Raw genomic sequence first — 23,882 nt, forward strand, 5'->3', positions numbered from 1 at the left:
GGGCTGGATGCTCCCCAGAGATGACCTCCCTCCAACAGCCGCGTCTTCACAGACGGTGCCTCCCCCGCTCTCCTCTCGGTTTCAGCGCAGCCCCGCGGCCCGGAACAGGACGTGTCCTGGCTGGGACGTGGCGAGAAGCCTCCCCGAGGCCGCCGGGACCGGGGGCGGCGGCTGCTCCTCGGAGGTCAGCTCAGCTCTGCCCGGGGCAGGCTCCTCCGTGCCAGGGGCTGTGCCCGGGGCTGTGCCCGCGGGGCCGCTCCCGCCTCCGCCATTTCGCGTCCTTCCCCCCCCCCCCCCCCCCCAGCCCCGCCATTTCTCGCCGCCGCGGGTTCCGCCGGCAGCCCCCGCCTCCCGCTGCCCGGCGGCAGAGGCGGGGCGGGCGGGCCATGCCGGGCGGCGGGGCCATCTTGCGGCGGGCGCTGCGGGGAGCGGCGGGCGGGAGCCGCGCTGCCATGGTGAGGGGCGCGGGGCCGGGAGGGGGGCAGGGCACGGGGGGGCCGCCCGCGGCCGGTGCGCACCCCCCGCTTCCCGCGGGCGGCGGTTTTATCCAGCAGCAGCTCAGACCCGATGGCACGCGCGGGTGCGTTCCCCGACCCCTCCAGCGCGAAAGATTCTGTAGTGAATTGTAGCTAATTAACGACTTCCTCCCGCCCCCCCACCCCAGAGCTTCTTCCACATCCGCATCCCCCTTCAGCCCGTCTCAGCCGCCGCGGGGCGGGGCCGGTGCGGTGCCGGTACCGGGGCCGGTGCGGTACCGGGGCCGGTGCGGTACCGGTACCGGAGCCAGGCCCGTCCCTGCCCTCCCCGGGCCGTGCTGCGCCCCGGAGCGCGGGGTGCGGGGCTGCTGCGGTGAACACCGCATCTCCCACCTTCTCTTTTTTCCCCTGACAAGCAGCTTCCTGCTGCATTTCTGAGTGTATTCCCGGCGTCCTGGCGGGGCTAACGGGGGCCGTGGCCTTTGCAACCTGCTCCTCAGCCGGGTGCTGCCGTCGGGCTGCTCCGGGGCCCCCGTCTAACCCCGTCTCTATTGCCATGAAAACCCCTGTGATCTAATTCCAAGTCGCAGCGTTGTCAGGTCAAGGCCGGCGTGTCTCTGTGTCTCTGAGCCCTCAGGGGGTCACTGCACCGTCCCCGCCGTTTCCCTGGCAGGATGCCTGCTGCCAGCCCCGGGGGGGCGAACCCGGTGCTGCCTCCCGGCTGCAGTTTTGGACTTTGAAAAAAACAAAACAAAAACAAAACAAACCACCCCGTGTGTTGGCTTGTTTTTTTTTTTTTACATTAGTCTCCTAATTTCACCTCGTGTCAGGTGAATAATGCGTTTCAGGGCAGCTGCTTGCTTTGGCAATTTTTGTGTGTGCTTGGAAAAGAAGAATGTAAGAAATTCGTGCCTGCAGCTGGTTACGGCAACGGCAAGTCCAGTACTTATTTTCTTTTTGCAAATCCGGAGTTGTATTTGGGGTGTAAAGAGCCTAAATTGTCCCACTTGTAGATCTGTAAAACCCACCCCTTGGGCGGGATGTGTCCCACCCCGCACGGGCTGGTGGCAGCGATACCTTCAGACTGATCGATGCCATTTGGGGTTCTTCTTGTCCCTCATGTCCCTCCCCGGCCACCCCGCATCTCCAAGCGTTAATTGCCTGCATTCCTGCTCTGCTCGGGCGCGCAGCCCCATCTGGCGGCACGGGGCTCTGCCGCAGAGCTGCCCGCGCTGCGGGCACGCCGGACGCTCCTCGGAGCTGCCGGTGGCTGCTCTGGAGCAAAACTGCTGCGGGAGGTCCTCACGGAGCTGCTCACCTCAGGAGTAAAGCCATCTGAATTTCGCTCCGCTGAGGAGAAAGGTCCTGGCCGTAAAAGCTTTGCGTTTGTGATAGGAGTTTGAGACCCAGCTGTCGGATTGTATCGTCTGAGGAGGAGTCACTTGTGCCCCTGGTCTCTGCTTGTAGGAGAAATACAAAATCTCCTTTCCTCTGCCCCTGGGTCTGGCTCCAACTTCACACACAGTTCAGGCACTGATTCAGATATTTAAGCAGAGAGTGTAATCTGTTAGTGGCTTCAGAACAAACCCTGTTGCCTGAAAGAAGACATTTAAATATATGTGCTTTGCAGCTCTAGTGCTTATACCAGTCATTTGTAATGTCTTTTGTCTATATTGTCAGTTTTGTTTTTGTTGTTATTTGAAAAGCCCTTTGTTGCTCATCATCTTTATATCTGCTTACTTAGAGGGCAACCTACAAATTATGTAAAAATCCAGTCTTTAAAATTACAGATATTAACCTGGTAACCATTTTAGGCTTGCACGTATATGTTTACAATGTAAGTAGTATTTTATTTAGATGGCAGAATGGAATGTCTGAGCATTAATTCAGTTGCTACAGCATCTGGGTAATTCCGATGGGTACAGGTGAGCTGGGGACCACGTCCATTCCTGTGGAAGAGCCTGTCACTCCCCCTGGTTTTGTACAAAACCAGTTAGCTGAACTTAATTGTGTTTTAAGTCATGCTGGTCTCTCAAATTATAAACAGTAAGAAACAATATAGCAAATGTCCCACCCCTTTACCTTTCCACAATACATAACCACAATTTCATCCTGTGGTTTTCTTTTTGCTGCACAAAAGAGAGCCTCAGCCTCACTCCTGTCATGTTTGGGTGTTGTTTTTTTTTCCTCAACAGTCTTCACAGTCTCACTGGTTGACGACAGAGGAGAGGAGCCAAGTTTTACTGGATCTCAAAGCTTCAGGCTGGTCTGAGTTAGGTGAAAGAGATGCCATCTACAAAGAGTTCAATTTCAAAAATTTTAATCAGGTAATTATTGTTATATACCACTTTTAATATAAAGGAAAAGTAATTGCTTTAATTTCCATATGATCCTGATGGGAAAATACTTGTATTCAGAAATTTGGGAGGATGCTTGTGGGGTTGAGGTTTGCCTTGACAGATTGCAGTCTGATTCTGATCTCATTAGGCAGAGTAAATTGATTCCATTTTGTAGGTGTTAAGGAGATTTGTTCTAGTATTACAATTTATTGATGATAATATTAATGTCAAGGTCAGGGCTGGTACTGTGGGATTAGACAAATAATATACTGATTATTTTTTGTTGTTACTAGCACTCATTAATGAATGCTGGAAATCTTTAACTGATGGACAGTGGGGCTCATTCTCGTCAGGGAAAAACTTGCAAAAAATGGGTAAATATAAGAACAGAAATTTCGGCAAATGAGGGGGGGGAAATATGATACATTTCACCTTCTAAGCTGGAACAGAGTTTTAGTATATTCTTGGATGAATCACAGCTGATCTCACAAAGCCTTTAGCATGGTCAGACCTCGCTGGGTTTTTATTTGGAGTCAGGATCCTGAGCCACATCTCAAACTCACAAGAACTTACCTTGGCCATCAGTTACAAACTTGCTTTGGAAATCCTGAATTTATCTTGAGCTTTGAGGTCTGCTACATTCCCCTAAAAATTGCCCTCTGAAGAATGATGTAATTGCTTTAAAAAAAAAAAAAAAAAGCCACGTTCCAAGAGCATACGTTTCCCTTCTGTTTTATTTCTGAAGGAGAGGTGAGTGCTTCTGGGAGGGAGAGGAAACCCAGGGGTTTGTTCAGGCAGTGGCTCTCCCTGGGCTGGTTCTCTTCCCTCTGCAGGAGGGATGCAGTGAGCTCCAGGCTTTGTTGGTGTGTAGGGACCAGGAGCTGGGCTGCAAGATGCTTGTTTACATGGTTATGCCTGAACTCAGACCAAGATTATTTTAGGAAAACCCATGGAGGCAGATAAACAACAATTTTGTAATGCTGGCTCTTTATTTTTATTTTTATTTTAACATTTCAAACAGTAGCTGTCAGGGTAAGAAAAGCCCAGGCAGTAGGGAGAAGGTGGGTGAGGTGCTCCCAGCCCCTCTGAGCTGGGCAAAAAGAAAAGAGAAAACAACTGCAGGAAAATCCAACTCGTGAGCAGAATGGTGGTGGCCCAGGCAGGACAACCAGAGCCCCAAGCGTGTTTTTTTCCTGGTTTGCATTTCAATGCAGAACAAATTAAACCATATCAGAGGGAAACAAAGGAGGAAAATCCATGAGAGGGAGCTCACATGAAACCTCGGTGAGATGTGAGCTGGAGCAACCAGGAGAGACCAGCACGTCTCCAATGAGATAGAAGTAACCCTTGGAAGAGCTGAGATTCTCAGCCTTTGTGCTTCGAGTATTCATGAAGCCTTCTTTTCTGGGACTTGGTCAAAGTCTTGGTTGGTTCAGCACAACTAGAAGTGCCTTTTTTCCCCAAGTGAATTAAAAAGTGGGTTTGCACACTGTAAATAAATAAGTCACCTCGACCAGGTGGACTTAAGCAGTGTGCCAACAGACAGCTCAAGGGACAAATCATGTGTCCCCACAGCAGGTCTTTAGAAAACCCATTGCTTTGGCCTTGTAGATTTTTCTTAGAACATAGGTAGATATTCATATGTCTTCTTAATTTAAATACTGATGAAGCACATGCCAGTATAGGAAATTGAGCATATTAAATATGCTTGTTAGTAAATAATTAAGTATAAATTCATAGTACATGTCCTCTTAGGAAGTGTACTTCTGAGGGAAAAAAAAACAGACTCTGGAATTGTTTGGGAGATTCTAATACAATCTCTTTCATTCTTGGGTGCCCTTTGTGGATGTCAGGTAAGGCAGAAATGAGAGCAGAGGCTTCAGAAGGTTTATAACAACTATTAGTAAATCTTGTATTTATTACAATCTAGGGAACCAATGACAAAAGCAGAGGTGTCCCTGCATGACACTTTGGGAGAAATTAGTCCTACAATGAAAAAATTGAACTTGCAGGTTTCATTTGATGTAAGAAATATTCTGTTTATATTATTTAAAGTGTGAATATTTAGTAAAACTCATGGCACTGAGGAATATCATTTCCTCAGTGATCCTCCTGCTGCCCTTTTGCAGATGCTGTAAAATCAGGTGTGTAAAAGAAAAAAAAGTAGTTGAGCTGACATGAAAGGTATTTCAGATTTATGTTTTGCAGATGATATTGGTATGATTAATGTATTCATTGCTTTTTTTTTTTTATTGCTTCTTGCAGATAATGTTCATGATGCATGGAAAATTCTGAGGCTGTAAAATCTATGCCAGGTTTACAAAGTCTGTGTATGTCAACAGATGTTAAGAATATAAACACAACTTTTATTATAAAGTCGTGCAAATGTGTAGACATGAATTTGGTTTATGTATATTATTTTCAGCCCGAGAATGAAATGAAACTTCTGTGAAACAAGAGTTATTTAGATTCCTGGAGCTTTCAGGCTGAGATTAGCTCGCTTAAAAGTGATCACTGATGGGGCTGCCTTTGTCAGGCTGACAAGCTAATAACACTTCTGGCTTAGGGAACTAGTTTGTAACCCAGAACTTGGAAGTGCTGGTGCTGTTTGTTAGTCTGAAGATACATTTTCATGAAATGGGCTCTGGTGGTATGGAAACCAGCTTGGGATCTCTTTGTTGGTTATGTTGCTGTGGGTGCCCACCACATGCTGGTCCCAGTGTCCTGGACAGGGCACATCCCTGCCATGCATCTGGGTGCTGGTGAGTCTCCCTAAACCTCACAGCCCCATCAAGGAGCTTGTTCAGGGCTTCCTTCCCTGTCTGCAGGGAAGAGAAAAGGCTTTGGCGTGACTGTGTAGCATCAAGAAGCCACACTTTTGTCAGTTCATGTCTTTGTGCTACTGAAACAAAACATTTCTCTTCCAGCTGTGTAGCAAGCCCCCTCTGCTTTCAGCCTGCCCAAGCAAAATTTGGAATCAGGCTAGAAAGTTAATTTACACCTCCAGACCATGCTGGTAACTTCTCTCAATTACCCTTCTGCAAACTCAGAAGCAGCAGAAACGTGACTGTTGCGAGGTGTTTGTCATCAGGGGAGGGAAGGGTTGCTGAGGACCTCGATGTCCTGGCCTGTATCTTAGGAGTTTCCTGGGATTTTATCTGCGTTTCAGGTCTGTACACCTTGGGAGGAGGGATCCTGCAAAGGGGACAGACCTGGCTTAAAAATAGGTTTGTTTCAAGGCAGGTCCTGGCTGGGCAGGCAGCAGGTGGCTGCAAAGGGCTCCCAGTGCTCCTTTTGGGTCCTTTACCCAGCTGCTGATTTTTGCCAAATTTGCAGGAACATCTTAACTCTGCCTCTTCCATGTCTCTTGTCAAAGTTGGTTGGGTTTGACCAGAGGGCTTAAGGGGCAACTGCCTGTGTGATTGCATTTCCTTAGGCAATCATGCAAAAGCAGCAAATGCAGTTAGGAAATTACCAAGGTGGGCATGTTTGCTGATGGTCAGGTTCAGCATTTACAGCTGCTTGCTTTTATAGGGTAAGTTTTTAATTAAGGTTGTTGTTTTTTTTAAAAAGAGAATTCACGTAGGAAGTCTCTGCAAGAGCTCTAATGTAATTTTATAAAATGACAGGAAATCAAATGCTCTAAGAGTTTTAAAAGCTATTTTAAGTATGTTTTGGGGCTACAGTACACAGGCAAAAGATGAGCCTGAGCGGAGGGGACAATAAGGAGACACTTTGGGGGATTTGTGCAGCAGGAGCACGTGTTTCCTTGTAGTTGTGGACTCTGGGTTTCTCGAGAACTTACTTAAAGATGTGTAAAAAAAATCTAGAACTATTAAATAAATTACTGTTCTCACTTTGCATTTCCTTTCCAAATTTGCTAGCTCTCTTGCTTGAAATCCAGGAAAGAAAAAGCAGACAGAGCATGTTATGGTAGATGCCTTTTTTTCCCCCCTCGTTGAGATGCCAATTATTTTCCTTTAGCTGCGGGGAGACATGCTCAGATTTGCCCCTTTAAATTGATCATCCTCAATCTCAATTACACATCCAAATGAATTTGGTCAGACACGCAGTGAATACTCTCTGTTTGTTTTGATGCTGGTACTCGGTGCCAGTCCTTGTCATGTACTCTGGGTCCATACTTCTTTTTTCTCCTCCTGGCACGTTGCTTTGTCTTCTGCGTTGATCAAAGATTGGAAAATTTGATTTTTTATTTGTAGGCAGTGTATTTCCTTGCTGCTTCATGCACTTAATCTTTTGCCTGTTTGGCTGAAATATGTCCATGCCTTTTACGTATTGAAAACATAATATCCTTTAACCTAGTCTGCAAGAGTTAGGATGAATTTTATGTTAAATATTTGGTCGTGGACCACATCTCCAGCTTTTTATATGCCACAGTGGTCTTGTGTTGGTTTTTTTTTTCTTCTCCATTGTCTGATAGTGAGGTCATTTTCAGTCCTCAGAGAAATTTTATTCCCAGCCAGATGCGGGCCATATATTAAAAGTAGCACCTGTGGCTAATATCACAGCAGCTTACCATAAATTTACATGGTAACCAGGATTATATCTGTCAAGACTGTTAAAAAATGTCTCGATTTAATTTGATTTCCAGTATTGAAGGACCTCTCCAACATTTTGCTTCATAACTATATTTTAAAAGTTAAAATCACTCCATTGTTAAGTTTTATAGCACTCCCAGTGCCCATTAAGTTGATTTGTTAAAGGGGGGTCAGAATCAAGCAAGTTGGCTACAGGAGGATCGGAAACCAACCCATTTGTGACAGATTTAGTCCTCGCGTGTGAATCTTCTCAGAGCCAGGGCACTGATTGAGTTCAGGTGCAGCTGATGTCAGTTGTGTTTAACCTCAGAGCTGCAGCAGCCTCAGCCCCTGACTGTCACTTGTGCTAATCAAACAACAAACCTGTTTTCATTCATTGGGGGGAATTGTTATCTTTAGTGTAGTATCGGCCTGCTTGCTCCCTTCTCTACAGTTTTGCATTGTTGAATGAAAATACATGATTTTGTATCCTTTTTTACCCAGCTAGGTAGGTGCTGGTTTTCATATAGTCTTTCCTAAACTGCTTCGTTTTCCTTTATCCTTTGAGTCCTCTCCCATAAGCTCTGATTTGTGCACCTGCAAAGTTATGAAACCATTTCTTTTGGTAGTTCTGTTGTTCACCAGCTTCCCTGTGTTTATGAATACAATAACCCACTTACAATAAATCAGAATTATTTATGGGTGCATTTACAGAGCTGAGAAAATCTTTGTAACCAAAAATTATGAATTTCTGGCGGATCTGCCTGTTGACATTTTCCTTTATTAGGAAGTGATAGGGCAGTTTTGGGGACTGGTGGAAGTTAACTTGAAGGCTCAAATGGACTGGATGAACTGGATCAAGTGGCTTGGAGCAGAGCACTGTAAAAATAGATTCTTCCTGGATGGTCACACCTTCCTGGAGTTTATTTTTGTGCTTCTTGCCTCTGCATTGGTAGGTTGGAGGGTGAAGGTGCAGCTGTAGGACCTGGACATGGTCCACCTGCCCACATGGCTGCCTGGCACTGCCCATGGGAGGCAGGGAGCTCTGGGTGAAATGAAAGGAGAAGTTCTGGGGAGAGATGGTTCATTGGAAACTTCGTGAGTTTCTGGCCCTGGGCCTCGAGGAGAAGGAGGAGGAGGTGACACTGGTGCCTTGATCAGCTTGTCTTGTGTTCCAGAGATGCTCCCAGTTAACTAGGAGCCAGGGGTTTGCTACAGGTGGGAAATTCTGCAAAGCTAGGAAGGCCATGGTGGTGAAAATATTTAACTGGGTCATGACAGGCAGAAATTAAAATCTTGGTGCTGGGAGTTGGGAAATAAAGGATTTATTTTCTTCTCATGGCCAGCATGGCTGGTGGGGTACAAAACCATGTGTAAAGTCAGCCAGTGCTCCAGAATATTTTCAGACCCATGTTTAGCACTTGTCAACATTTTTCTCAGCAGCCTCTTATGTTTCTAAAGTCCTTCACAGTTAGCCTTTCCTTATATGTCTGGGACCAACCTTATGTCCTGCAGTCCCTTCATTGCAACTTCCTGGTTGTAAAGCATCTGAGAAATTCATGCTTGGTAAAAGGCAGCGAGCAGTGGTTGCTCTTCTTCCCACTGTGAGGTATCTTGTCTCCTGGCAGTGTCGGCATCCCAGGGTTATTTAAAATGTCGTGACATTAATCATATTTAAATAAAATTAATCATATTTAAGCTGAAGACTTGGAGTGGGCATGTATCCATCATCTCCTTCATCATGCAAGATGTCCTGTCCCAGGTGTCATAGTTGCATCAGTTCAATTTTTCTTGTGACTTAACTGTAGTTAGAGATGCTCGTTTTCTTGATGAGCCAAGTAGTCTTTTTCCTTAGAATAAACCATTATTTTATTGTTTATAATTACTGGGAGTGGGGGCATTTCTAATTGCTGACTTTGCCCCACCAAGTAGACCTGTTCTATCTCCATTTAAGCAGGCCACTGTTTAAATCTGCCCAGCTGACCTTTGGACTGCTCTCCAGTTGGCTGTAATATGATTTCTTTCTTTAAAAGATGGATTTATTATCACTCAAGTAAAAATTATTACAGCATTTCCCTTGCGCTCGTTGCACACATTGATCTGGAAGTGCAGAAGTAACAATTTGTCAAAACGCCTTTTGGATTTCACAAGCTGTCTTGCAGATTTGGAGTAGAAGAAATGTTTCTCCTTTCTTTCAGCTGCACAAATTGATGGTTCACTCTGCTTGAATTAAACAGAGCAAACGTTAAAGCAGCCATGTGGCCAGGGCCATTGTGCTGAAAGAGAGCAAATGTGACCAAAATCAAAAAAACTTGATTTTAATGAGTTCAGGCTCTTTCCTTGTTAAACCACCTTTGGAAAATGAATGGGAAATTCAATAGTTTTGAATTCCGTTGGGCAGCTTCGTTTGGGAAAAACACAAGTCAGACTGATGCTGCCCGTTCTGAAGAAGGTGGTCGCTCAGAACACTTTCTTACCTTTCCAGTTGAAGAGCTGGTGTCTTGCAGCTCTTGCTGCATTAAAATTGATTTTTATGGCGGTGCTGGGAAGTTGCCGATTAAATCTCTGTCTTGATTGCTTAACCTTTTGCATCCCCTTGCTTTTGGAAGAAGGCCCGGCTCCATTTTCAAGCCATTCAATTGCCTTTCACGCCAGCAGCTCTCACTTTCTCGTGCTCCCACGAAGGAGAGACGCGCTCTGGGATTTTATCCTCTGCAGCTGTAATTAAAAATGGACCCGGGGCTGGCGGAATCGACTCAAATAAAACTGCAACGCCCCCATTTCAAAATTAACCATTACTCACCAAAAAGCACATCAAACCCGCTTAGCGGACATCCGTTAATCCGGCGGTGAGCCGTGGCAGGCTTTCATGCACACTGTTTTACACGTCCAGGGTTTTGAAGTCGTGGGCCAGCCCTGACCTTTCCCATCTGCTCCTCTCGCAGTAGGAATCTCCGCTCGCCGCTCCCCGTCAGGCCGGATTAACGTGACGAAGTGCAGCTCTTCTGCTGGCTGCAATTTGGGGGTTTGATCAGAATTATTTCTTTCACAAACAATCACGTTCGGCTAAAATGTTACATCTGCTCTGGAAAGCCACTGGCAGGGCCGTGGTTTATCGGGGTGAGGCAAGTGTCATTTTATTTTTTTTTCATTCCTTTTTGGCGAAGCTGCGAACCCGCTTCACGGAGGGTTTGTTTTTCTGGGGGCAGGGCTCTCCTTCTTCCTCTTCCCCTTGGCCTTTTCTTCCTTTAATTTTGTTGGGCTGAGGGGAAAAGTTGCTTTGGGCAAGCGTAAAGCTGGTTGTGATGTCTCAGAGGGGTTTGGTGGGGAATGTGCTGATGGGTGGGGAGCCCCGTGCTGAGTCAGCGCCGCACGTTGGGTTTATTTATTGCTATCAGTGCTTTGTTGGAAAACGTGGTTTTATTCCTAGGATCAGAAGGGAAAGTCCTGATCTAATGTGATTTTCCTCATGCTGTGATGAGAGTAGCAGTAGGTAGTTAAATACATGTCTGTGTTTGACCAAGGTGTCCCTGGTTGGAACAATCTTTATGCCATGACACATGGGTGGGTGCTTGCAGCAAAAATACTGTTTGCTGTACATGCCTGGGGTGTTGTGTTTATGCTTGTGTCTTGTAATAAAAAAAAACAACAGAGGTGCACAATGGGTTTCCCTTCGTGGTGTGCTCATATCAATTTCTAAAATAAATTTGGCATTCCCCAGAGGGCTCAGAATCAGTATTTGTCTCCCCTGTGTGCCCATCTCTTTTTCCAGATGTGCTGCTGTACAAATGGTGTGGGTTGCCCAAAGAAACCCTTGTATCTTGGGGAAAAAAAAAAAAAAAACCAACAAGAAAAAAAAGCCATGGAACCTCTGAAAACTTTGCACATTGGATGTACTCTGCCACTTCAGGCATGTGCTTGGAGCACACGGAGTGGTCTGGTGACAGCTGAAAATGTTAAGTGTAGTTTGTCTACGTTGTTGGCAGTTAAGTGAGCCTGATTCTTCATAATGTAGCTTAATGTAGTTGTTCACTTTTCCATGACCTCCACCAGCCATTCCTACAAATACCAGAGGCAGGAGATGAAGCACGGGTCTAGGTGACCTACAGATCATGTAGGGAGCAGTGGGCATGGCAAACCATGTACCCAGCTGCTCGGGGGTTGAGCGATGCCCCAAAAAAAGAAACGTGTTGTCTGGGAAGATGCTTGCTCTCTCTTTCTTCCAAGTGTCTCTCACTTCTTGAAATGTCTGTCTGCAAAATAATATTAGAATTTTATAGTGCAACATAAAGAGAAGCCTGCCAGAGCTGGCCCAGGTAAGTCCACTGAGTTCACTGCCCCCATGTGTCATCTGCTTTCTTCTAATGCAAAAAGTGTCCAAACATGAAGACCCATTCTGACAGTATAGTAAGATGCTTTCAGCAGCTCAGTTGAGTGAAATGATTCCCTGACAAGGTCTTTGGTAAAAGTTTCTCAGTTCTTTATTTCACAGCATTAAGTCTTTTTAGATCCTATCTTGGCCAATAGGGTGATTGGATGACCTGTCCAAATTCCTCACACCTCCATTGTGGTTTCTCTGTTTTATGTTTGAATTGTTGATCTTGTCCTTAAAAAAACAAAGCAAAACAAAAGATCTGACAGTGTAGTGGATAGGAGGATAGTGGAAGATGAAATGGTCATGAGATCAGCTGCTTCTTCTCTTAATCCATCATAAAGCAATGCCTTTCTTATCACTCTTTGATGTTTTCTTAGGATCATAAATGACGGAGATTTAGAGGATTAACAGAGGCAGGATATGATTGCCCTTGGATACTCAGCAGAGAAGATCTTGGATATTAAACTGGTAGTATGTGCACTCTTGGCCAAAAGACCAAGGAGAATTTTGCCTCAGCACTCTGTATGTTGTCAACAACATGAATGGCTCATGAACTTCTTTTTTATATCTACAGAATGAAATCATGCCTTCGTGTATGAGTAAAAAGATACACGGGGGGAAACCTGTAGTATTTTGTTCTGTAGCCAGCCCAGTTCCATCCAAAACATGGTGCAATGGGATAATGAACTTCTCTGTTCTTCCACACGTACCTGAACCCTGTAAAAGCCAGAGGATTTGAGCACCTTTTTGAAGCAAAGCATTCACATAAATAAGTTCTCATGTGGTTTGTTTTACAAGAGCTCAACATTGTGGGCTTCACGAGGTGGTTCCTTGCTGAGGATGGTTCCTTGCTGAAGGATGGTTTGTTGCCCAAGCAGCAGCACCGTGTCAGTGGGCAGTGCCTCAGCAGGGGGTTCAGGTGCCTGAATCCAAAGGGTTGGAACTGGGGACTAACTGCACCATGTGACTGGTTTATTTTTATAGTGCTTTATGTGATGGCTTTATTACAGTACAGCCAGGGGTTTGATTTGCTGGGCCAAACATTTGCTTTAACAAGTCAAATTATCATTGTTCTTTCAGCTGCCCAGCCAAGAGAGTTGATTATTTTCCATGGCTGATTGCTTTAGCAGGTGCTCAGCTAATGGGGGCTTCGCTGGATTATTTCATGGTTTCAGGTAGGGTGCAAAAAGTTCATTTGAAAAAGTCATGTTTCTTGAAATAGCCATTTTATTTGGTGTAAACCTCCTAAGTGCAACCTTTATATTCCGTTTTTGAGCACAAAGGACACAAAAATGGCTGGGGAAGTGGAGAGCCACATTTAGCTGGCTACGTGGCTGGAGGATTTCTTCCATGTTCCAGTTCAGTCCTGAAACCCAGGATTAATTTCCTTCTTTTTCTAGAAAATCTAATTTAGAAATGTACATTTTTTTAAAATAAATGAAATAATAATTATGAGTGTATGTTTATGTAGAGTACTAAGGAACTGGAAATGAGGGGGGGGCGAAAATTCATTTTGAGTATTTCTATATGAAGTGATGTATCACAAATACCATGCAACCTTGTTCCAGGCTTGGTTGGGATTTAAGATGCCTATTTATTTTGCAGTAGTCTTTATGGGCAACTGTAATTATTTTGTATCTACCTATAAGAAAATGAATGCATTTTGTGATGTGGTTGTATTGACCCAGTGGAGTCTAGGCTTGAAGCTTTTATCCCTCACAGAGAAGTTTTTATGCTTTTTTAAGGCATCTCTGTGTTCTCTCATTTCTACTCCATCAAGCCCACCAATCTTCTTGGTACAAGAGGTGATTAATTTTAGTGTGACTTCAGTTGATTAATTTTACTGTGAAGTCAGTTCATTGAATCACTGATAATATTACCTATTTTCTGCTCATGAAATCACTTACTTTAATAAAAATGAGAATATGAACAATGATCTTTAGCTCTGAGGCTGCTGGAAAAGTCAAGAGGTGATGAGGAAGAAGGTCACAGATGTGACAGTTTATAGCATATTGTGACCAATAAGAGAAAAAAATAGGTCTGAATTCAGCAGTTATGAAAATCCTGATGATAACAGGCTTATTAGAAAAGATGAAGTTGAGGCTTGTCATGCAGATTGCAGGGGAGGGTGCTTCACACACTTGGTGGGCATGAGGGGAAGAGGGCAGCAAGGCAAGGAGAAGGCTTAAGAGCAGGTCAGTGCTCTCTACCTTCCTCTTAGCCCCTTCACTCGGATGGATCCACGTCCCTTGGCCTTAGCTGAAAACTTGTGTTTGTTTTTCAGACCAGTTGCATCTCAAATAGGGCAAATATCACTTGCACCTGCTTTAGGACAAAGCGATGCCACGGCTTAGGTCACTGGTGAGCTTGGGAGAGGAAGCCTTTGTCTCAGACCTCTTCTGGAAAGCTTCATTTCAACCATCATCGGGACGGTGTCACGTCTGGTGCCCCACCTGGTCTAGGCTGTGCCAGTGTAAACTTCCCAGCAAGCTGGGCTTTCCCTGGGACAGCATTCCTGAAACTGCCTTCTGTCATCTCCTGTGGCTTTGACATTGTACCGGTACCTGGGTGAGAAACGCCTCCGGTGAGGAAAGGCCATGCCTCCCAGCTCCACTTCTCTTGGCCTCCATTTACTCTCCATGTTCTTCAAATTGGTAAATCATATGACAATAAACAGAAATACCCTCGATGAAGAGAGAAGGGGAAACTGTTGTTTATCTGGTCAGGTGGTTTAGATTAGCAGTGATGCTGGTCTGTATTATGTTACTTTAAATCATAGTGTCCCAACAGGACATAAATTATGAAGATTGTTACAGTATGTTTCATCCAATGTAAGATCAACAAATTGGAATAATTTTTTTAATAGGAAAATCAGTGCTTTGGCAAGGTTATTGTTGAAGAATTTAATTTAACTTGAGCTTTGCTTGCATTATTTCTTAATATATAAAAACTATTTGCATAATGTATGAAGTATAAACATTTTTAGAATCAAAGGCAAGAATGCCTTTTCCAAGATTACACAGAGTGGCAAACTACTTAGAATAGATCAGTGTTTGTGCTCTTGCTGTCAGAAATGTTTGATATAGAGCTGGTGAGCTGGTTTCTTCACCGACATAATTGTAAACAAGTGTTGGGAGACAGAAACAGCGTTCTTTGTGGGCCATGGTGTAAAGGTTTTCACACACCCCGCTGCGGATCTGACATGGGGAGCAGTGTTTACAGCTAGAATAAGAATATAAATAGGTAACTTTTTTTTTTTTTTAGAGCACAAAGCAGCACTTCTCTTCTGTATAAATGATATGTTCAGATAAGTGTCGGGGGGGTGGCAGGAGTCAGCTCTGGATGCTCAAAAGATTTTGTAAACACAGAAAAGCTTGGACAATGAAGTTGGAAATTGTAGTTGTGGGGCTTTTTTTAGTTTCACGTTGTGTTATGAAGACAGTGATGGCACCTCAGTACACACCAGGGTGTCTGTAGTATTCCAATTCCATCCTTCCTCTTCAGTAGTGTCCTTCAGAATTAGGAATACTGCTTTCCCCAGTCCTGAGTGATGCTTGGGGAATAGGAAGGTTGCCTCCATTCACGATTGTTTGCTGCTCAAGCTATTAAAGAGGAGAAAAAACCAAATTATCTGCTGGTGGTTTGTTAGGTTTTGTTCACCTTCAGACCCTGCTGGCTGCCCATGTCTGGGTGGTGTGGAATGGAGGGAGCAGGAACACGTGGGCACTAACGCCTGAGCCGGCTTGTCCGTGACTTGCAGCCTCACTGGAGAGATGGGGACATGGATAACCTGAGTTTAGCTTTTGGGACAGGAATTAGTTGCATTCGTAAAGACTGTCCTTTCTTGGAATGATATTAAAAAGGGGAAGAGCAGTGAGAAGGTGTTCCCATAGTTTATGTCTCGGATGAATCCAGACAGGGCCAAAAAAAAAATAAGAGGAAAATATTGAGTGGCACATGGATCTGATGTCCCTGGGGATGGATCAGGCAGGATGATGATGCCACCAGGGAAGAATCCCAAAACGGGCACGTGGTTTTGCAAATGTATACTTTGCCCCCTGAGCTGCCATTGCCTTCCTAAATATGGGCTGGATTCCTCTTTTTTTGTGTGTTTTAATCATGTCACTTTCAGATGAAGAGTGTGGCCCTGTGAGATATTTTTGCATGTTTATAAGGTAAAAGTATTTCTTAATGGGGTAAATAGAATTAAAATAAAACAAACCCCACTTTTTTCTTGAAAGCACAGCAGAAAATGTCATGAGATTAACTCCAACCCTCATGATTAGCTAAACATAACTTAAAATAGCTTGACATTAAAGAGCTTTTTCCTTTTATCTGCTGACCCATAGCTCACTGTTAGGTAGAAACATCAGCTGAATATGTGAAAGCTTCTGCAGTTTGGAAGTGAACCTAAGTGATTAGAGTTTATTGTTGTTCTAAGTGTCAAAACTGCTAAGGAGAACACGTGCTAATTACTGGGTGTTTTTTGTGAATGGAAAGCAAATGTGTGAGGCAGCATCATCTCCTGCCTTGTACAACAGTGTCACTATAACTTGTTTTATTTATTCATTTCCTGCTGATAAATGATACCGATGTGGGCAGGGTGGGTGGGGAAAGGAAGACAGGTAGCCCTGGCTCTGCAGAAGGTCAAGGTTAATGCTACCTTGGGCGTTATAATGACAGATGGGAGGCAGAAGCTTTAATGTACTCGTGATTAGCATGTGGTTTCCTTGGCTGAGCCTCCGAAGGATTTAAGAAGCTCGGGTGCACTCCTCATAGCCTACTCATTTTAAAGCAAATAAATAAAAAAGTGTGTATGGTTATGTTGTTGAGCCTTTCAGCTGTTTCTCTTGAATATCTCCACTTTTGAGTCAAGTCCTGTCAGCTGCTTTGTTCTGGAGATGCACCAGGATAATCCATCACTGGGGACTCGCGGGCGGGTGATGTACGAGCACGACATAGCGACCTGGGCGCCTTTGATGTGTAACTCATCAAGATAATGTTGGCAAGCATTGTACAAAAGCTGTGTGTTTAAAAAGTATTAAGATGAATTGATTCCTTGCTTAAGAAGTGTGAAAGGAAGAATAATAGCAGATTAGCTCCGGGATCCTGTGGTTCTCCTGGAGCCGTGCAGCGGCGCGCGGCTCAGAGGGGAGGATGGAATTTCATCTTTCCTCCCACTTCTGACAGCAAAGTGTCTGGCCCTGCTTTTCCCATTCTCAGGCAACAAAAGTTGCATTGAGTCTTATTCTGTGATAGCGTATTTTATCGCTTTCTAAAGTAGTTTGGCCAGTCCCAAGATGTTGAAGTTTTTATGGTTGTTTTTTGTTTGTTCGGGTTTTTTTTTTTACTTTATTATGTTAACTTGTTCTCCTACAAGTAGCCCTGATTTTTATCTCCTGGAGACATGCAGTGGCTGGCAGCATTTAAAAGTCATTTTAGAAATGACGTTGTGACTGAAACACCATGAATTTTTAGGTCCTTCTTTCAGCATCTTAAAAGACACAAAGGTAAGAGATGTCCTGGCAGCCCCAAGTCATCTTCTGGTCTGCAAAGGATGATTTCTCTCCTGGCTTCTTCTAGTGCTCTTCATGGTTCATTTCAGGGACTGTGCAGCCTGCCATGACATGGGTGATGTGATGTACTTATTCAGAGTAACCTGCATGTATGGATGTTATTTTAGCCCAAATGTCCTCAAAGTATTAGGCTGAAAATATTTGCCTAATATACCTGTTACTGAAATAGCAGAATACTTTATAATATTTAATACATCAAAGCTTCTTTTAACACTTCTTTATGGCTTCTAGAATATGCACAAATCCTTTCTTTCTCCTTTATTTATTTTTTTCAAGGAAAAACAAGTTCTCGTGAGGGGCCAAGGGGCTGCAGAGCTCTGTTATTAATATAGTGAGAATCAAGACTGTGCTGGGTCTTGTGAGCTGTGAGTGAGGTACTTGTCCCACTTTCATCAAGCAAAGTGTGATGGTCTGATAAACTCTGCTCACCAGTGCAGTCTTGACAATGATCTTGCACTGCAGACTGCTTAATAATTTTCATTATTTTAAATTAAAGTTGAAGAAGTGCAGACTCCTGCTCAAATTAAGGTTGGTTGTGTTGCCGGAATGTGGTAATTACTTTAATTGATCACAAGATAGTTTCCTTGATCACCAATTAAACCAAATTGCCGATCAAGTTTCAAGACGTGAAGAAATGTCCAAACTTATTTTATGTAATAGTGTTTTCATATCTAATCAAATCTAAACATCTTTTCCTTCTAGAGCCAATTGTATTTTCCCAAAGAAAGGTTATGGCTCTACAAATATAAAGGTGATTCATAAACAATAGCGTTCAATTCATTTAATTAGCAAAGGAAGTATTTAGGACCTTAATGGAGATTGCGCTGGTGAAATTGCTCAGTAGAACCATAGCTCATTTTCTTAGTGGGAGATACTTTTTGTGTATAATTAAAATAAATGAAAATGCAAGAAGTAGGTTGCTGTGGGTAATGTGCAGTGAGAGGGAATGTCTCTGCGCCGAGTGGGGCATGAGGAAGGGTGGGCATGGCTGGGGGAGGGTGTGCTCCATCCTTCCCTGTGACACCAGATTGCCCTGGCTGGGACAGCCGTGGTCAGCTGGAGCAACCAGCTGCAGGACCTGTCCTGGGGTGGGTCCTCTGTGCCAGGATTCATTCTTCCTGTGGCTCAGGCAGCCCCAGGTTGAGCCTTCTCTGGAAGATGAGCAACGTTAAGACTGATGACTGTCTTTTCCAGTTGGAGGATTTTTACTGTCCACCAATGGAGAGGACTTGGTGGTCCCCTGATCAGAGAGTGTTTCGTGGTCCACTGATGGGGAGGGTTTGGTGGTCACAAAGCATGAAGGAAGGTCTGCAGAGCAGAATACTTCAGCAGACTCGTTTGCTTGCGTGGTTGTCTCTGTCTGCCTTCCACTGGAGCAGTGGTTATTGTCACACAATGAATGGTGGCTGTGCAGTGTGAGCTGCCTGTATGCATGGGTGGGTGAGTTCCTGGGATGGACAGACAAACACTGGTAGAGCACACGTGAACCTGGTGGGGTTTTCATACATTTAATATATTTTTTCCCTTGGTTCTTGTTTGCACAAAGGCCACCTGCTTGCAGATGCAATTGCTGTTTGAAACTTTTGGGGGCATTTCTGGGTATAGATTGCTATGTTGGAAATAGCATTGCTGTTTAGGCCATGGACACTCTAAAAACATTTTCATTTCAAGGCTATTAATGCAGAAGTGCAGCAAATCATTGCTAACCTTGAATGCACAACTTTCAGCTTTCTGCTTCAAGGCGGGCTGCTGAAACATTTGCGAATTTTTAAAAGTAATTATTCACTCGAAGTAAAACTAAACCAAGCGAGAGCTTCAAGGGAGGTTAGGTTTTCCCGAATTTTGGAATGCTCTCGGGTCAAAGAAAAAAGCTTTTTAATTGCTGACAGTTTGGTGATTTCCAAATGACAAACCTCATTGGAATGATTTTCTCTGATTATAACGTTTGCATTCATTTGGCTGGCGAAGCGACTAACAAAGTCATACTTCATCAGGCACTGATTCTTTTTTTTTTCTTCTTTTTTCTTTTTTTTTTTTTTAACTTAAAGGTTTTGTAATTTGTGGGAGGAAAAAAGACTGAAACTATTATGAACCATTATATGTTATTCATGGACCACATGTTTGTTTGAAACGGCGATCGCTGGGCGGAATGCAGGCTAGATACATTGTCTTCCATAAATTAGCACTGAAAAGCTACCTAAATCAGATGGGATTTTGTTGAGCTGGTATTATAATATGAACCAGACTATGACGTGGATGTTACTTTTGCTTTGCATGTTAATTCAGGTCCTGAACCCCCATGGTTGGAGCTTGGTATGAACAAAGCCTGCTGACTGAGAGGCGTCCTGCTCACGCATTGAGGCCCTTTGGGCCCCGCTTTGTAATTGCATTCTTGATTTACATGGACATTCTCATTTTCTTTATAATGCAGTGATTTGCCCCTAAGTATTTTGGCAAGGGCCTGCTATTATTTTCTTCTTGAGCCTGTGATAAAACCTGTGTCCTGGGGGAGCAAGCTGTGCAGAATATAGGGGCAGAGGATTGTCAAACCTATTTTAACTCATTTTAAGGGAAAATATTTTCTCATAAAGCAGAGGGGCAAACCCACCTGCTGCCTTTCTGCCCACAGGAAAATAAATAGCAAAATAGCTAGGAGAAAGGATGTGTTTCTGGGAGTGGTGTCTGTCTAGTACCGGAGTACTGTGGCATGATCCTTAATAAGAAGAGATGCAGTAAAGGGATGAGGAGGTTGGGATAGGTGTTTAAAATCACTGTTGGTAAAATCCTGGCTTTGAATCCTGGAGTTAGTAGCATTGAGCCAAGTGATGTTCCAGGGTCTGACAGAGGAGATTTCAGCAGCCACAGGAGATGGTGGCAGAAGAAGGTGACATGCTCCTCTAACACACACAAACCTGAGGTGCAGCAATCTGGGGCATCTCTAGGTGTTTTTGAGATTTTGGAGTGAGTCTTGCAGATCTGCTGCTAGTCCTGGCAGGTGGAGGAGTATTTTCCTCTTGGCTCTTTCTCTCCTTAGGCTTTTGGATTTATGACACGTGTTGCTCTGCAAGCAGAGAAGATGAATCACCACCCAGAATGGTTCAACGTGTACAACAAGGTAAGGTGTTCACCAGCTCTGGTCACAGGCATGGCAGGTTAAGGAGAAAAACCACTGGCCTATTGTCTCTGACTTTTGTATTTTATATACAGGGAGGAGGTAGAAGAATGGGAAGAGGTTGTGTCTTTATAGAGAGATTTGAGATTTTGAAGACATGTTGAGACATCTGTAGTGGTGATATGGCCCCAGGGATCAGGCTTTTTTGCAATTGTTTGTTACCAGCTGCATAATTTGGACCTGCCACGTCACCTCTCTGGCTGAGGTCTAAATGATAAAAGAGAAGCCTTTACACTCTTATTTGGCCAACCTGAACAAAAAACTGGTTGGAAACTACTGAACACTCACCAGCTCTCCTTCCTTGCTGTGCAACCACTTGGAAGCCCAGCAGTGTAGGGTGGCAGACCATCCATGAGTAGGTACCTAAAGGGGAGTCTGGCAGTCAGTTTTGATTGTTTAAAAATTGTAGGTTCCTGTGTAAGTATAGCAGCCTATAGAATTGGTTTATTTTATTCCCAAAGTGATGGTGGTCTCATATTTACAGGGATTACAAGGTGTAGTGCAAGCCCCACATGCAAGGGGCTGGGTGAAGGGGAGAATCATTGTTCTGCCTTTATTTTTGTTTCCTAATACTTGTCATTGCATTGTGTCAAGTTGTTGGGTTTAGCATTTGGTGAATATATGACAATCCTGCTAAAAATATACTAAAAGAACATGTGGACAGGCAGCCATGGCTGGGAACCACCACCCCCAGACCAGGACATCTCCCCCCTGCCAGGCATCCCAGCACAGGCTCCTCCTCACCTACCCTTTGGGTCACCCTGTTTAATGGACATTAAATAAACAGCGGGCAAACTCTTGAGCACCTGCTTGTCATTATTTTCTTGTCTTTCCAGAATACTCAGAATTTATCTGTCTTTTGCTCTTCTCTCTTCCCAAAATCTCTGTCAAAGGCGAGACAAAGCAACGCCCAGCTCGTCATCTGGCTTAGTCTAAACAAACCCGTGCAGGCAGCTGTGTCATAGCAAAATGCACCAGGCCGTTTGTTTTTCTTTTTGAAATTAATCTGCAAGAAGCTCAAGGGGTTTTTTTTTCACCTTCAGGGTGCTGGTTTGTAACAAAAAGCGTGAGCCCCTGGCTTGGCTCTTGGCAGGTTGGTCACTGGCTCAGGTTCTTCGTGAAACCGATCTGTGGAATTTAAATGTAAAGAGTGAGTTATTTAATCAGACACCTCTTCTTGGATGAATCCCAAGAATGCCAAGCCTGGGTTGTGCTGTGCAGGGACTCGTTTTGGCTGGACTTGAGGCTCAGCTGAGCCTCCTCACCTCCAGTAGCTCCTGGAGCTGCTTGCAGGGAGCATCCAGTAAAACGCGGTCGCTGCAGAGACGCGGCGTTCCCGGTGAGCTGCTGCTCAGCCTGCATGGCACAGATCAGAACAGCTTTATCACCCCTTTCTTTTCCTTCTTGACAGGTTCAGATAACTCTGATTTCCCACGACTGCGGTGGACTGACCAAGAGAGATGTGAAGCTGGCTCAGTTTATCAACAAAGCTGCTGCCTCAGTGTAGCCAGGATGTAAAATGCTTTAATACAGTGTCCGCCAATATTTTGCATTTAAATGGGATCCCTCATTTCTTGTAACTGACTTCACAAAATCCCTGAGACAAGATATTTTGGAGAAAGAGTGGCTTAGCTTGCTTTGCCTTTTACCTGAGACCCTCTGATGCCTGTGCGTGTCCTTTGCCATTGCTGGCTCTGCCTGGGGATGTAGTAGATAAACCAGCAACAAGTAAGTTTGGCACAATCCTTTCCTAGAAACTGAACAGAGCTGGAATGAAAGCAGGAGCCCCCCACTGGTGTTCCCCAAGCCCACAGTAGCCAAGGCTGGTGGCAGCTGCCATATGAGCCTGCCCTCTGTCCAGCTGCTTCCCTCCTGTGGATCTGTACATCTTTGCTCTTCAAACAATGTAAAAGCAGCCAGGCTGGCTCAGTCCCCTCTGCCTTGGCACCTCCATCTCTGCCAGTGACCGGTGACAAGCACAGGGATGCTGGTCAGAGCTGTGCAGCAGCTGATGATGTTTCCTTGAAGCTGCAACTCAAGCAGCAGTTACAGCTTTGCATGTTGATGTTTATTTGGTGCTTGTCTGATGATGGATCTTTGAACCCACCTGCCTCTTGGTACCCACAGCCTGGCAGCTACATCCAGCAGAAGTCCTGAGAACCCTTCTCCACCTGAGATGCAGGGCAGGATCCTGCAGTTGCTAAAAGCTTTACCTCTGGTCCAGCAAAAAAAAAAATCCCAGTGAGGTCCCAGTACTCACAGCATTGAAGGAAGCCTGTGCTGAAGTGCTCGGCCAGGCAGGCTCAGTGCTCAGCACCTTGCAGGATGGAGCCATTATTTGTGTTGTAACACTCTTGTACCTGCTGGGTCAGGGTGGGGGGGCTTGGCTGGGTGCCTGGAGTCTGGTTGGAGCTGAAGGAAGCAGCATTAGCAGGATTCTTGCTAAGCTGGGCTAAGCTGAAACTATGCTCACCCTCTTCCTTGTTTGTTTGGGGTTTTTTTTGTAGCTACAATTACTCATCGCAGACGTTGTTCCAAGAGCTGCAGATCCCACTGACAGGGTTGAAAATAATTTCTTCCATAGTTTCAAAGTCTTTGTTTTTATCCTATGATCCTCACTGAGACACATTTCCACTGCTGGCAAGGAGGTTCCAGCCTGCTCGGGGCTGACAGGAAAGCGTGATCCTGCTGCCAAGTGTCCCCAGCATGCAGCATCATGCCCTGCCAGCAGCTCTGGCTGTCGAGCTCCTGGGAGCCTGACAGCTCCAGGATGGGGAGACTGACAGCTCCAGGATGGGGAGACTGACAGCTCCAGGATGCCTGAGCTGATTGCTCGGGTGGTCCCGGCAGCACAGCTCCTGGCTCCCCACCTGGGAGGTGCACGGGTGCCAACATCTGCATCAGGTGGATCAGTGGGGTGTGTGGTCTGGCAGGGGCTTGGGATGCAAAATACCAGTAGCTGCCCTGCAAGGAGTGGCCTTGGTAAAATAAGAAAGGCATTTTTGGTTAATCCTCAGCAAGTGCACTGTCAGGTGCTAATTGGTCGCAGGAAGCAAGATGTTGGGGTTTATTGTCAGTAACTCTGCTTGGGGCGTCGAGTGAATACCTGAAAAGATCCAGATTGGGACTACGTGCCCAAGTGTTCTTTGCTTGCAAGTGCCTTTCCCTGGGGAAGCTGCAGATTTCCCCGATATGGTTTGGAAATGATCACTGTTGTGAGGAATGAATAAAACTAAACCAAACAACCAGGCTGTGAAGTCTCCTGTTACTGGTGGGGAAGTGGAACGAGCTTCATGCAAAGTTTTGACAACATCCCTAATGAACTGTGAAAACTCTGTTGTTAGAAATTGATACATAATGCGTGTGCTTTGAATAAAACCAATAAAATCAAATTCCTCCTTTGTAA

General features: G+C 44.8%; 1 protein-coding gene across 1 annotated transcript; it reads left to right on the plus strand.

Annotated features, from left to right (window-relative positions):
- Positions 1-315: 315 nt before the first annotated feature.
- On the plus strand, positions 316-23,882 carry PCBD2 (pterin-4 alpha-carbinolamine dehydratase 2). Its single transcript, XM_051631118.1, has 4 exons — positions 316-455; positions 2,672-2,803; positions 20,339-20,419; positions 21,888-23,882. Exons 1-4 carry the CDS (start codon positions 387-389, stop codon positions 21,981-21,983), a joined length of 378 nt encoding a protein of 125 aa, XP_051487078.1. The 5' UTR covers positions 316-386; the 3' UTR covers positions 21,984-23,882.

The sequence above is a fragment of the Apus apus genome, chromosome 13 (genome assembly GCF_020740795.1).
Source record: "Apus apus isolate bApuApu2 chromosome 13, bApuApu2.pri.cur, whole genome shotgun sequence".
In the NCBI taxonomy this organism is placed as follows: domain Eukaryota; kingdom Metazoa; phylum Chordata; class Aves; order Apodiformes; family Apodidae; genus Apus; species Apus apus.

What these genes read in the sequence shown, in the direction of transcription:
- PCBD2 (XM_051631118.1), top strand. Translation starts at nt 387, where the DNA reads ATGCCGGGCGGCGGGGCCATCTTGCGGCGGGCGCTGCGGGGAGCGGCG. An exon ending in GCGGGAGCCGCGCTGCCATG is followed by an intron (nt 456 to 2,671) that starts GTGAGGGGCGCG and finishes TTTCCTCAACAG; the next exon opens with TCTTCACAGTCTCACTGGTT. An exon ending in ATTTCAAAAATTTTAATCAG is followed by an intron (nt 2,804 to 20,338) that starts GTAATTATTGTT and finishes TTCTCTCCTTAG; the next exon opens with GCTTTTGGATTTATGACACG.